Here is a 13,726-nt window from a genome sequence, read left to right as displayed (position 1 = left end):
GCCCCAAGTCATGAGAGAATAGATATCCCTAAGGACAATCTAAATATAAAAGCATGATTATAGCAGCTCAAGGTGACAATTTGGACTTACACCCTTTGCTAATAGAATATTGTGGGATGCTGTTTTGGTGTTTACCATTGAGATGAGGCTGAAAGAGTCAAAGAGCCAAAAGGCTCAATAGCTATGGACAGATGATCATATAAAATAATATTCTATGAAATGAACTCCCAAGAAGAGGAAACAAGAGACTTTTTTTTTTTTTTGGTCATGGGGCTTGAACTCTGGATTTGGGTGCTGTCCCTGTGTTCTTCAGCTCAAGGCGAGCACTCTACTGCTTGAGCCACAGTGCCACTTCCAGTTTTCTAGTGGTTTATTGGAGATAAGAGTCTCACCGAGTTTCCTGTCTGGGCTGGCTTTGAACCGAAATCCTCAGATCTCAGCCTCCTGAGTAGCTAGGATTACAGGCGTGAGCCACCTGCACCCAGCAAGAGACATTTCTTTAGTTGCCATTGTTGCTGCTTTTGTTTTCTTTTCCTTTTGTCTTGTTTGTTAGTTTGTATTTGGGAGGGTGAACAGGTGATACTCATTAGACACTAAGTGGAAAATGAACTGGATATTTTATGGGTGAGGATGAGAGGGAAAGACTAGGAAAGAGCAATGGAAGAGGTGACATGGTTCAAAAAGAATTGTATTGAAGACTCATTTGAGTCCTAGATGCTACTAACAAGGGGAGGCAAAATTAGGAAGTTTCTGCCCATGTAACTTTTAAAGTATCGAGAGAAAAAAATTAGTGACTTGTGTTGCCACTGCCCTATTAGTCATCATTTTCAGCTGAATGTCCTGGTGGGCTACTTATATATTTAATAGGAACCATGTAACCAATGTCTGTCTTCAGGCAGAAAATGTGGCCTCAAGTCCGTTGCCTTTACTATTCCCCCGTGACTGTTTAAACTAGGTCTCATTTAATTAAATTAAATGGAGTCAGCCTTTATTTTTTTCTTCTTCAGTGCTGAGGTTCAAACCCAGCACCTTATGCAGGCTAAGTGAGTTGTATCTCCAGCCCCTATATTCCAGTATTTTATAGATAATTGTCTTTCTTGTCATTGGAACTACAGAGAATGCAGTTTTTCTAATTTAGATATGGATTATGGATCATTCTGTATATAAAAAATAGCTTCTACAATAACATTTAAAATAGCTACTTAGATATACTTTATGTTATTTAAACAGTTTTTTGTAGGTTTTCTTTTTTGGGGTGTGTGTGTGGGGTGTGTGTGTGCATGTGTGCACGCACGCGTACACATGCACGCACACCAATACTGGGGCTTGAACTCAGGGCCTGTATGCTGTTTGTTAGCTTTTTATGCTCTAAGCTAGTGCTCTCCCACTTGAACCACAGCTCCACTTCTGGTTTTCTAGTAGTTAATTGAATCTAAGAGTCTAATAGACTTTCCTGCCTGGGCTGACTTTGAGCCTGAATCCAGAGATCTTAGCTTCTTAAGTAGCTACTCTTACAGGTGCAAGCTACTGACAATAGTCTTATGTGGGCTATTTAAAACCTCTTATAGGTGAGCAGGTAACAAGTCAGATTTCTCCACTCCGTTCAGTAAACTGGCCTTTGTGATCCTGATCCTGTGTTTTTGAAAGTCCACCACTCCAATATTCATTGATTCAATGCTTGCTGCTGGCAAAAAGGCCAAACTTGTGCTGTATGTTTACTTTTTCCCTGGTGGGTTCCCAAGGCGACTTGTAGCATTTTTAAATACCTCTTTTGTGAGCTAGCAGCCCTAATAAACAAGCCACTTTGTTGAGCCTGGGAGTATTAGCACTGGCACAGTTTCCCCGTTTTACTGTGTGTTGCAGACATCACCAGGCCTCGAGGTGGTCTGGCTGCACCTAACGTCTACACACAGACTCTGTGTGAAGCATTGGGACTTGCTGTTTTTCTTTCCCTTTCCTAAATGGTCCTGCTAGTGGCAAAAAAAAAAAAAATTGTTTAAACAACGGCAAGCAAGGGATTAGTGTAAAGCCTAAATTCGAAAAGTTAGTTGGAGCGTTAACCTATTAGAAACCTGATGTGACCAAGGAAAAGAGTTACCTTCAGTGTTAGGATAGATGGGGAAAAGGCTCTTGGGGGGGGGTGGTCATTGGGCAGGAGGAAGCTGCCTCACCCACTGAGGCTGGTCATCAGACAGCTTTGTGCTCTATCCTGCACTGCACGCTGATAATGACAGGAGAGCCACCAAAGAACCAGATTTAACGTGTTGATCACTTGTGGTGCAGCCAAACCTGTTTTTGAAAGTTTTAAATCAGGTTTGGAAGCATACATACAGGGAAATTTTTGGTTGTGATCATGGTGGGAAGAGGGTTGTTTTGCATCTTGTGTCTGGGGACCCTGGAATGTATAGGTCAGACCTCATCAGTGAAAAAAAAATCACCTTGACTCAAATACTCACATTGCCTACTTGAGCACCTCTGGAAATTTCAGAATGTTTTGCTTGCTTCCAAGGAATAAAACATGGAACCATGGTCTTATATTGTCTAGTTCTTTCTCTCCATTTTTCGCGAGAGGTTCTACATATCTGAGATGAGCAGGATCTTGGTTGGTGTTTGGGAATATGGGTCAGGAAAAAGTAGTAATTGATACTTTGAGTCTGCTTTCTCTCCATTTCAACTTGGCAAGCGCGAGTTGAGTCATTTATTTACGGATACAAGCCTGCTGGATTGTTTGTCTCCCAGACCAGCTGTGGAGAGGGTGGAAATCATCCAGTACTGTCCAGCTGTTAGCTCAGCCATCCTCAGGGGGGTGGATGCATTGCCAAAAGTGTCTCAGAAAAGGTCAAAAAGAGGGAGTTATGGGGAACACTGACTCAGACTTCAGATTTGTTTTCAGGCTATTTTATTCCCTTAGCTGTGAATGGAAGCAGAGGCTACCTACAACACAACTGCTCTCTAAGTGTGAGCTCAGGGGGTGGGTGGGACTTGCCAGACCAGCTGGTTGCACCCCCTTTGTGTTGTATTCCAAGAAGAGTCCTGAAGAAGTCCAGCAAGTTGCCTGGGGATGCGGACTTCTTACATGATTTATTGTGAAGCTCTGTTGGCTGACTTTCTAAAGTATTCCCCCATCCCACCAATGCATTACATCATTGCATCATTGCATCATTCAAACCATATGTACTTTCTGAGATGATTGGCTTTGCGGTTATGGGAAAAGAATATTTTAGGCCTAGAAGGCAAATGTTTCCCATTCATGCTGCAGTAAGCAGTTATCCATCGCTTGTTAAATCATGAAAAAAATAAATTCGGAAGCACTGATCTACATTGTCTTACGGAGAAGATCCTCAAGTAAGCTGATTGGTAACAGGTCTTAACTGGTGGTGGTTTTATGAGTTTTTCAGAGGGATTCTAGAAAATACTTTCTTTGCTTGTTATAAAAGCCTTACTTAGATCACTAGATTCAATTTATGTTATGACTTCTTTTTTTTCTTTGTCATCAATATTAGATACCCTCCAACACGACCAAGGTAAAGTAAGAGGGACATAGGACTAAATGATAGGACATAACCACTAATGGCGAGAGCACTGAGAAGGATACTGAGGCTCAGAGAAAAGTCTGAGAACTTCAAAATATCCATTTGGGAAGGATTTAGTGGCTACTGTTTCGAATCAGGATAAAGAACTTTGAGTGTGACTAGATGTTTTCTCAACAAAGATATTCCATTTTACTCTCTTTGTGCCATTCTCCTTTGTTTGGGGGGCCTGAGGGGAGGGCTTTTAGTTTTTATTTCTTGAAAGCTTTAACAAGGATTTATTTTTGTATAACAGTTTAAGTATGGTGAAATGGAAAAGAGGGAGAGACATTTCCTACTTCCCACGTAGGAAGTGGAAGTGAAAGAATCAAAATGGCAGCTGTAGATAGCTTTTATACTTTCCTGAGCTGGGCAAATACACGTCATCATGTCAGTCTAGTGACTCCTCATCTTTAGACAATGGTTTCCATTGGGTAAGATGGGTGAGGTCCACTTAAATCACAAGTAACTGTTTTTGTCAGACATGCCTTTTGTGATTCCCATTTCTCCCATTTGTAAAGAGTTCCCAGGGGAGAGAATGAGTTGTAATATTCAACGTGCATCTTATAAAACTAGGAAAATGGAGGGGAGGGGTTGGGAGAGAATGATGAAAGGGGTGACATGGATCCAGTTGTGCTTACTTATCTATTTATTGAATGGTCATTCCTTTGTACAACTACTTAAAGGTTATATACGTATATATTTTATATATAACATGTATGTGTTATATATACATATATTATATATAATATATATTTAATTGTTCCTACATCTTCTGGTCCTTTTTGCCATCATTCCACTAAGGCAGGAGCTTGGTAATTCAGTTTAAGCTGGCCAGTTCCTTTATCAAAGTTAGGGTGAGGGTTTGCATAAATTCATATTTACATAATCAATAAAGGGCAGCTTGGATGAATCAGAGCACTCTGAAGAAATACGAAGGTTTCCCATGTACTGTTTGTCTCCACATTGTTGTTTGTCTCCACAGGTGTATAACCATCCCCAGTTATCCACATCTTGCACTGGAATGGTCCATTTCTTACAGCTGAAAGAAGATGACACATCATTCCCACCCAAAGGAGTTTATACTAGGCTTCACTCTTGGCCATGTAGATTCAGTGGCTTTGGACAAATGTATAACAACCTGTATTCAATATTATAAAATCATACAGAGTAGTGCCCTACCCTGGTAATTCTCCATTCCTTCTACTTGTCCCTATCCATCCCTCAAAGTAACTCTTTTAACAAAGCATAGACTATATCCTGCTGATGGATTTATAGGAGGGCGTCTTTAAATAGCATCTTTTGATGTCTTTATAATTTATTACTTATCAAAATAGACATGTTTCTCGGGATAGGGATTTTAAAAGACATTCTGTTTCTGCCTGTCAGATTTCTGTAAAACAAATATCACGGCCCCAAAGCAAAATAAAACCCTGGAAACATTCCTTCCAAACTCCAGACTTCTTTTGTAATAAGATCTCCAAGGCTTATCCATTTTTTTTTACTTAAAGAAATACATAAATGCATGTAAATGTTAGGGTCAGAAACAAATTGGGCATGTTTGACATTTTTTTTTTGTAATGAGTTTTGATTTGTGAGCCTTTTTCTTTCTCTCTTTTGAGTCTTTTTCTTAATACATAGACAAAGTTGCTTTATTCTTCCTGGTTAGCCTCTGGCACTTGTGTAAGAACTTGTCAGGTCTAAGGCCATAGGGAGTTCCTTTCTTTCCCTGCAGGGGTTGGAGGAGGGAAGGTTGGTGGCCTCCAGAGTCTTGGGGCTCCATCCTGAGCTACACAGAACTGTGTTTTGTTGGAGGGAGACGTTGGTTTCTTAAGTGAGCTTGAGGTGTGTCCTCTAAATCATTTCTTGTCAGCTCGCCCCACCACATTCCCTGCTTTGGTGGCTGCAATCTTTGAGTGTTTTGTGCTCCACTCAGGCTTCTAGTTACAGGTTTTGATTTGGAAATACAAAGGCCTCTTCTGCCTAAACGCCATCTTGTTAGCCGGAGGCTCATGGCAAAGGTGATCCTGTTTCCCAGATTTGGGGGTGGAGCATGGGGCTGGAGACCAGGATGGATGCAAGGTTCAGACTGGACTCAGTTCTGCATTCCTCCCATCTGAACCCCAGCACCCACTGTGCCTCAAGAGCAGGGGTCAGAGGGGCAAATAAAACAAACCCATAATGGAGTAAGAGGGCCTCTCCCCTCCTCCTCCCAAGTAGAAAAGCTTTCGTAGCTCCCTTTTATGTCGCCTTTGACATTTTGGAGAATTATAGGGTATTGTAGCAGAATGGGTGGTTAGCTCTGCCCTGTCCCTGTTTGGGTATGATTACTACTATCCCTGCTGGCAGGGCTCAAACTCAGATGCATAGATTCCCCTCCTCCCATTCAAGACATGCTGCAAGAGTTGGGTCCTTGAATCCGTGAGAGGTGATAATCTATGAATCTAATTTAAAATCCACTCCACCACCTCATCAGCACAAGCACATATATCCACACCTAGCACATGCATAGTTCTAGAGAGAAGGAAACTAAGTCCCTGGGAGTTGAGTGACATCCAGGGGGGTATAGTGCTAAGACTAGAATTTATATCTTTGCTTGGTCCATCTCTACCTTCCACCAAAGAGGTCTGCCGGGCTGATGCCAGGTAGCACAAAGCCTTAGAAAGTACCTAATAGGCACCTTCAGTGGGATGCAGGACCGGAACACCACGTAACTTGTTTCATGGAGAGGGACTGTCCTCTATGTTCATGACAGAACTTTCTTCATCTTTGGAAAGAGGATGTTGGGTGCTTCAAAAGGGCTAGATTTCCAGCTGAGTCATAGAGTTGATAAGGCTGACTGATAAACTATTTAGGTAAGCTGGAGATGAAAAGCATATCAAAGAAAATTAAAAGTATGTCAAATTAAGAGAGGCTTACTCTAAGTCTCTCTGTCCAGGGAAGATCAATGTAGGTCATCTAGGATTATTTTATAAAGTAAATAAATTTGTTTTCATCTGCAGTTGTTTCCTAGTGGGTAAAGAGGAAATGTCAGATATGAAATATCAACCTTTATTGTTTTGATTGTTAATTTGTAAAATCGCTAGCCAGTGAGGTGTGAGGTGTGTGTATATGTGTGTGTGTGTATACACCGATATGTGCCAGTACTGGGGCTTGATCTCAGGGCCTTACCCTTTCTTGTTTAAAGCTGGCTCTGTATCACTTGAGCCACAGCTCCACTAACAGTTTTTGGGTGGTTAGTTGGAGATGAATTTAAGGACTTTTCTGCCTGGACTGGATTCAAACCTCAGTTCTTACTTAGCCTCCTGAGTAGCTCGGATTACAGGCATGAACCACCAGCCTGGCATTTAATCCTGTCTGCATCCTCATGAGTGAGCATCAGCCTCCTGTCTTGCAGTTGTTAAAACTCTTGAATCAAGTGTTAGCAACTAATATCTAATCCTAGCCACTGGAGAGGTTGAAATCAGGAGGATTGAGGTTCAAGGTCATCCTAAGCCTAAAAGTCCTCAAAATTCCATCTCCACAGAGGGAAGCTGGACAAGATGACATGAGCCTATTATCCCAGCAACTGTGGGATATGCCTGTATGAAAAGCAAGACAATATCTAAAAAATAATCAGCAAAAAATAAAACAAACATATCTGGAGATGTGGTTCAAGTGGTAGACTGCCAGCCTTATTAAGCTCAAGGCCCTGAGTTCAAGCCAAAAACAAAACAAACCCTCTCCATGCAACTGGGTAGTGAGGCTCCAATGCCTCTTTCCTAGGACCAAGCAATGTGGGAAAGTCCAACTAATTTGACGTAAGAGGATTGTAGTTAATGGTCTCCCTATAGCTGACTGGAATCTCGGAATGTGGGTTGAAAACAAACTTTCCTGGAATGTTGTGACCCTCGAATAAGAAGTACTTTCTAAATTCATAAAGCTTGATTAAACCATTAGAGAGAATAGGCAACATGGTATCATGCCATTCTCTTGAAAGAACTAAAGTACATTTTTTATAATCTTTGAGCATTTTACTAAAGTGTTGCAGGATCTAAGAAGACCTCTCCTTTTGAGGATAACTGTTCCTTTCTCTGCTTGTTTCTGGCTGGTATGATGATGAGCTGGTACTGACCCCAAACCTGTACCAGCACTGGCAGTTGCTCTTTTCTGCTGAGTCCAGAACCCACAGCTTCTAAAGAGACTCAGACGGAGCCCTTTGGTCCATCATGGTATCTGGTGGTACTGGATGAGCACTTTCTAAGCCCTGGCCCTCCTCGGTGCTTATCTGTGCTTAAGTCCCCAGGTGGGTGGGTGGGCACAGTTGATCCTTGCTCCTGGGGAGATTCTTTTCTGCAGAGGGGACTGTCATCATCATGCACTTGATAACAACTGTGGGATTCTTTCAGGACTGCCTGTCATTAGGGCTAAATTGTTTCATAACATGATAATTGGTGTATTATCCAAAGTAGAGAGAGCCTGGGGAAGGTGAGCAGAGCTTGAGATAGTTTATTATTGGTTATCCAGGGATGTTTATGAAAACATTCATTAGTGCTTCTCAGGAGAGAGAAAACAATGCCAGCAGCCACGCCAGTCCTAGGCAGCTTTGCTTTGCTTCCAGATAGAGCAGAATTCCAGAAGGCTGACAGAACGGGCTAGTGCTTTGTAACCCAGGGGGCAGGATTGTGGTTTGGAACCGGAGGGACTGTGAGTTCAGTCCTTACCTTTGCATTTTACTCTCTGTTCTCTTTCCTTTTGTGGTTTTAATTTGGGTCTTCAGAGGCGCTCCATTGAACACTGCAAAGCATCCCATTGGACAGGCTCTGAAGAGATGCTTGGGAATGTGACGCTGACTTCCGACTCTCGTGTAATTAGGAAATATGCTGCTAACCTCAGTCTTGCTGTGGCTCCTCTCCTTGCTTGGTTAGCAGCTTTACTTGGGAGTTGGTTAGACAGGAAGGCTCTTGGGCTCTGCCTAGACCTATGAATCAGAACATATGTCTTAAGATTTCCCCCATGTAGTCCATATGTATGTATCTAGAGATTTGAGTCACTAGCCCAAACAGTAGTGGATCTGGGAGAGAGCTTTTCTGTCTTATCTATTTGCCTTCCTAGTGTCTTTCTAAAGTTAACATTTGGTAACTACAACATCAGAATTTTCCTCCCACGTGGGCTTATTTGGACTTCTTAGGGACTGTGTTAACTACTAGGGCTAAAAGAGTATGAAGAGGGGTGATGAGTGGAGTGGAGGTGACCTTCACTGACTGACAGAGGAAGTGAGAACAGATGGCTGGTGGTGATCTTCTGTATGGAAATGCACTGTCTGGAGACACTTTTGTCTTTAGACCCTGGGGAGTTTACTGGCATCTAGTGGACAGAGACCAAGGATGCTGCTAAACATCTCAGTATACAGTACAACAGCCCCACCCTGAGAAGAATTCCCGAGTCTACTATGTCAGTTACTTAGGTTGAGAAATGCTCTTCTGCAGATCCTTGCACCACAGGTGCATGGGCCTTTTGTTCCTTCAGAGTAGGGCAGTAGAACAAGAGATCTAGAAATCCCAGGGATTATCAACTAGTCCTACCTCATGTCCATAGCATATGGATGGATGGGAAGTTCATGATATTGGAGAGAGAGAGTGAGAGTAAATAAGGAGATAATGGGAAAACTAGATAGGAACACAGTCCAGGCAGTAGAAGAATACAGAGAACCTGACTCTTGAGTGTTTTCTGTCGCTCTAAGAAATGCCTAAGATGATCAACTTATGAAAGGAAATTCTTTTAGCTTCCTATTTGGGGACATTAGCCTATAGTTGGCTCTGTGCTTTAGGCAAGGCAGCACAGTATGGGATAGGGGGAAGGCTCATAGAAGAGCATGACTGTCCACCTCCTGGTTGAAAAGTGACCCCGAGAAAAAGAAAGAGTCAAGGATCCTACAGACCTCATGAAGGGCATGCCCCCAGTGTCCTGATAATCTCCTACTAGCCCCACCCAACCTTTATGTAAGAGGTAATGGGTCCTGAAGGTCTGGATAACACCATAGGCTAGAGACCAAGACTCTTAACACATGGACTGGTGGGGTGATTCCAAATCTAGACTATCCCACTGCTTCTGATGCCTTTGATCTTGGCTGTAATCACACCTGATGCTTTGAGATTGGGGGACAGCGTCTTCACAGACACTGCCAGTGGAGAATGTGGCAGATCCCAACGGCATCATCCCCCAGGGACTCACACTGTCCTCCAGTCACACTCTTCTCAGTGTGTTTCAGCCATTCTTCTCCTCGAGAAGCGGAGCCTATTTTCCTAACCCATGAGCCCTGGTTTGTGACTTCCTTTGGAGGCTATGGAGGTGGTGGTGTCATGTGACTTCTGGAAACCACTCAGATGTTTTATCAATCACAGTACCTTTCTGTGACCACAAGAGGAAGCCCAGCCTGACCCAGGCAGCTGCCCAGGCCAGCCCCATCCTCAGCTCACCCTCCATCCAGCTCAATGAGGCAGTATCAGGAAACCCCAGTGAAATCAGCTCATTCAACCAGCCTAACCACAGATGAGCAAGGAATGGCTATTTTAAGCCATTAAACTTGTGGATTGCTAGACAGAAATAGACCAATGGATATTATACATAAGTGACTTTACATAACGAAGTGCTGGATGTATTTTGCTTCAGAGGATGTGTGTGTAGAGTACGGATCAGGTGATGGTTAAGGGAAACTCAGTTGTTCTGTTGTTTCTTGCAGCACTTCTCCGAACTTCTGGATGAGTTTTCCCAGAATGTCTTGGGTCAGCTCCTGAATGACCCTTTCCTCTCCGAGAAGAGCGTATCGATGGAGGTGGAGCCATCTCCTACATCCCCAGCACCTCTCATCCAAGCTGAGCACAGCTACTCCCTGTGCGAGGAGCCCCGGGCCCAGTCACCTTTCACCCACACGGCCACCAGCGACAGCTTCAATGATGGTAAAAACGCAAAGCCGGGAAACACATGGGACATGGGTCCCTTGGATTGTAACTCCTTCAGAGGGTAGAATGTGGGCCACGTTAGCATCGGTACCCACATTAGCTACATACCTTCTGTGTGTAAGACCTGGTACTAGGCTGTGGGAAATACTGAGACTCAGGAGGTATTTCTTCCTACTAGGCTGTGTCCCTGTTAAATTGCTGTAACTGGATGGTGGTAATTACATGATCCTGCGGCTGGGGTCACAGAGTAGACATTTTCAAATCAGCCTGTCTTCTCTTGGTAATAATTCCTACAGGTCCAGTAAGTCTATTGTTTCAAGAGATCACATCATTTTTTTTTTTCTGATAAAGGATTTTTCTTTGACTGCGGTTAATCTTAGGAGCGTCTTAGGCTGGAATGTTCCAATCCTAGAATGTCCATGGACCTCATTTGTCTGGGATTGTGATGAACATTCTTAGACTTCTCTTGGTTATTTAATCATGTTCATCAGCAATGTCATGAGTAAGGTATTGTTGAAGTTCTGTTTTTCTAATTTTAGATTTCTTGAAGTGTTTTGATTATTATTCTATAGGTCTTTAATTGGCATATGTTCCACCTTCCAAATTTTCCAAGGCAGATAAATGCATTTCTTATTGAAGTGTTTTGTTTTCTTAGAGTGAGAGCTAGATACTTTAAGTTCTTAGAATAGGTTCTGCATAATCTATTCTCAGTACCATATATGACTTCTTCACAGGAGAACGTCGGGCTGGGGAATCTTGCTGACTTAATTTTCTTCTGGGTTTTGAGCACCTTTGAGCATGCCACTACTTCAGATCGAACACAGGGCCTTGCCCTCTCATGACGTTTTCCTCATGACTGGCACTGTACACTTGAACCACACCTCCAGTTGCCTCCTCCTCCTTACACTGTGCATGCATGGCAGATTATTCTGTTGATGGCTTCGTACAGAGCAAGTTTCTTCATGCTTGCTTTCAGTTAAAGGCCAATGCCTCTCCTTCTTGAATTAGCATAAGGAGGTGCTTCTCAGAGCTACTACAGTCCTCAAAGGAACACAAACTCTCAGGCCAAGAAACTATCCTACCTTGGGATAGAGAATGTTATGGATATTAAAACTTCTCTTGGATACATTTCTTCTTTGAGTAAGTTGCCCTAATACACAGGCCGGGAAATGGGGCCTCATGATCTCAGTGAAAGGAATGCTGAGAATCTGTTAGTAGATTCTTTCATGGCTAGACCCAGATAAAGCCTTAATCTTATGTTCAGCTTATTTGTTTTTCTGATGAAATTTAAGTGCACGATACTTAATCCTTCTCTATAGATGTCAGCTTTTTTCCTAACCTCAGATCAGAATGAGATGCAGTACAGGGAAGGCTCCTCAGAAGACAAAGAACTGAAATCACTAGAGGACATAGAGTTGCTTAGAGAACTCAAAGCATGTCTACATCTTAGCATTTCACCAAATCATTTTCTTCTTCCATGCCATATGTCTCTTCTTTTGTCTTCTTCCTCCTGTTCTCCTTTTTCCTCCTTCTTTCCTTTCTTCCTCTGCTTCTGTTCTCCTGCTTCTTCTCCTTTTTATCTGTTTTCCCCAATCCCTCCTGCTCTCTGGTCCTGCTTCTTCCTCAGTTTCCTTTCTGATATAGGAATGGCGCCACACAGCCTGGTGCCCGGCATCCTCAGAATGAGGGATCCACTGTAATACCTTTTCTGACTTAGCCAGGGAAGTGATTTTGCTGGTTACATGGGACAGCACTGAGCCATTGTGGTGAGCGACTGTACAAAAAGGGGAATAGGCAAATAGTAGTCAGCAGGGATCACTGGGTGCCAGCCTGGAAGCTGACTTCCACATCTCTGCTCAGTGATGTCCAGTAGGTGACCTTCGTCCATGTCTGAACTCCCTCACTTCATATTATCAGTGCCTTATATTGTAACCACTCATTCACCAAGAAGTTCTTGAGTTCACATGTCAGGTACTATAGCAAATCAAAGGACAAACATTTGCTCATTGCTCTCACAGAATGTATCAAGTGGCGAAGGATTAGAATTGTATAATTAGTGGTTAAAGTTATTTGCTGTACAGGCACACCTTGTTTCAGATTTTTCACACTCACTACCAGTCATTACTTAACTTTCCTAACACACAGGTTCGTTGCCAATTACTTTATGTCTTCTTCTTTGAGGATTTGGTATGATAATATATTTCAATGAATGAGCCCATGACCTGGCTTCTGTTACAACTGTGATTATTTGAATACAACCTGAGGTATTCAGGAAGGCTTTGGAGAGGATTTCTCAATTTATCAACCCACATTCTACAATGAACGGTAGTGGGTGCCTAGCTCTTCAACTTACAATAGCTTGTTCTCTGTTAGTTTGTTCTTTACGTGTTGGTCAGATTTAGTAAATCTGCTTTAAGTTATGAGTCACTGGAGGCAGATATGAACTACGATCCAGGAGGAACTGCTTTCTGAGGACTGATGGATGGAAATGTCTTTTTAGATCGTGGTTAAGGTCCTTTACACAGCTATCGTGCTCAGATGTGATCTGAAGATGGTTCAATATTTACCTTTTCATATTACTTCCCTGTTACAGAATCGCAGATGACTTCCCATTGTTTTTTATGATGAAGCTGAGCTCATGCCCATGGGTGGGCAGGCCTTCGGGAGCTGAGCTGATCACCCTTCCCGCCTTCGTCCTGTTACTGCTGTCCATTTGGTTCTAGCATTGGCTCTTCTACTCTACATCCTTTCTTCATACTCTTCTCTCTCCTTGGAAGTACCCATCACCTTGTCTGCGTCCTCCACTCACCCCTCCCATCTAGAAGTTGTCACCTTCCATACTAGTTCCATCCTACCTTGCTGCTACTTGCAAAGGGATGATTATGGTTACACTTGTATACTTGTATTTTGGGGGCATCTATATGGTTATTGGTTCTCTTTTATATGTTGAGTTGACTGAGAACAAGTAGAACTCTGAGTCTGACACCTAGCCCTGTGCTTGCTGTTGAATGTGTCCATCCAACATTTATTTCATCACATCATCTGTGGAACAGGTGGTAAGAGCAGAAGGTATGGAAGACTGAGCGCATCCCTAACCTGTGCTGATGGGGGTGATGGGGATGCTTATTCTGCTCTCCCTGTCCCATCTTTACCCGTGCAGATACATGGCAGCAGTATGTAATCAAGATGGTAGCTCTTGGCTGCTAGTCGGTGTCC

General features: G+C 42.9%; 1 protein-coding gene across 1 annotated transcript in view; it reads left to right on the top strand.

The window, feature by feature from the left end:
* Nucleotides 1-13,726, top strand: part of Creb3l2 (cAMP responsive element binding protein 3-like 2) — a 107,291-nt gene that overhangs the window by 49,173 nt on the left and 44,392 nt on the right. The window contains exon 2 of the mRNA XM_013021685.1: nt 10,291-10,507. Within this exon, the coding sequence (XP_012877139.1) occupies nt 10,291-10,507 (217 nt within the window). The remainder of the gene's footprint in view (nt 1-10,290; nt 10,508-13,726) is intronic.

This window comes from Dipodomys ordii, unplaced genomic scaffold (assembly GCF_000151885.1).
Source record: "Dipodomys ordii isolate 6190 unplaced genomic scaffold, Dord_2.0 Scaffold56, whole genome shotgun sequence".
NCBI lineage: Eukaryota > Metazoa > Chordata > Mammalia > Rodentia > Heteromyidae > Dipodomys > Dipodomys ordii.
The sequence above is the reverse complement of the archived record's forward strand: the minus strand, read 5'-3'. Positions and strand labels throughout refer to the sequence as shown.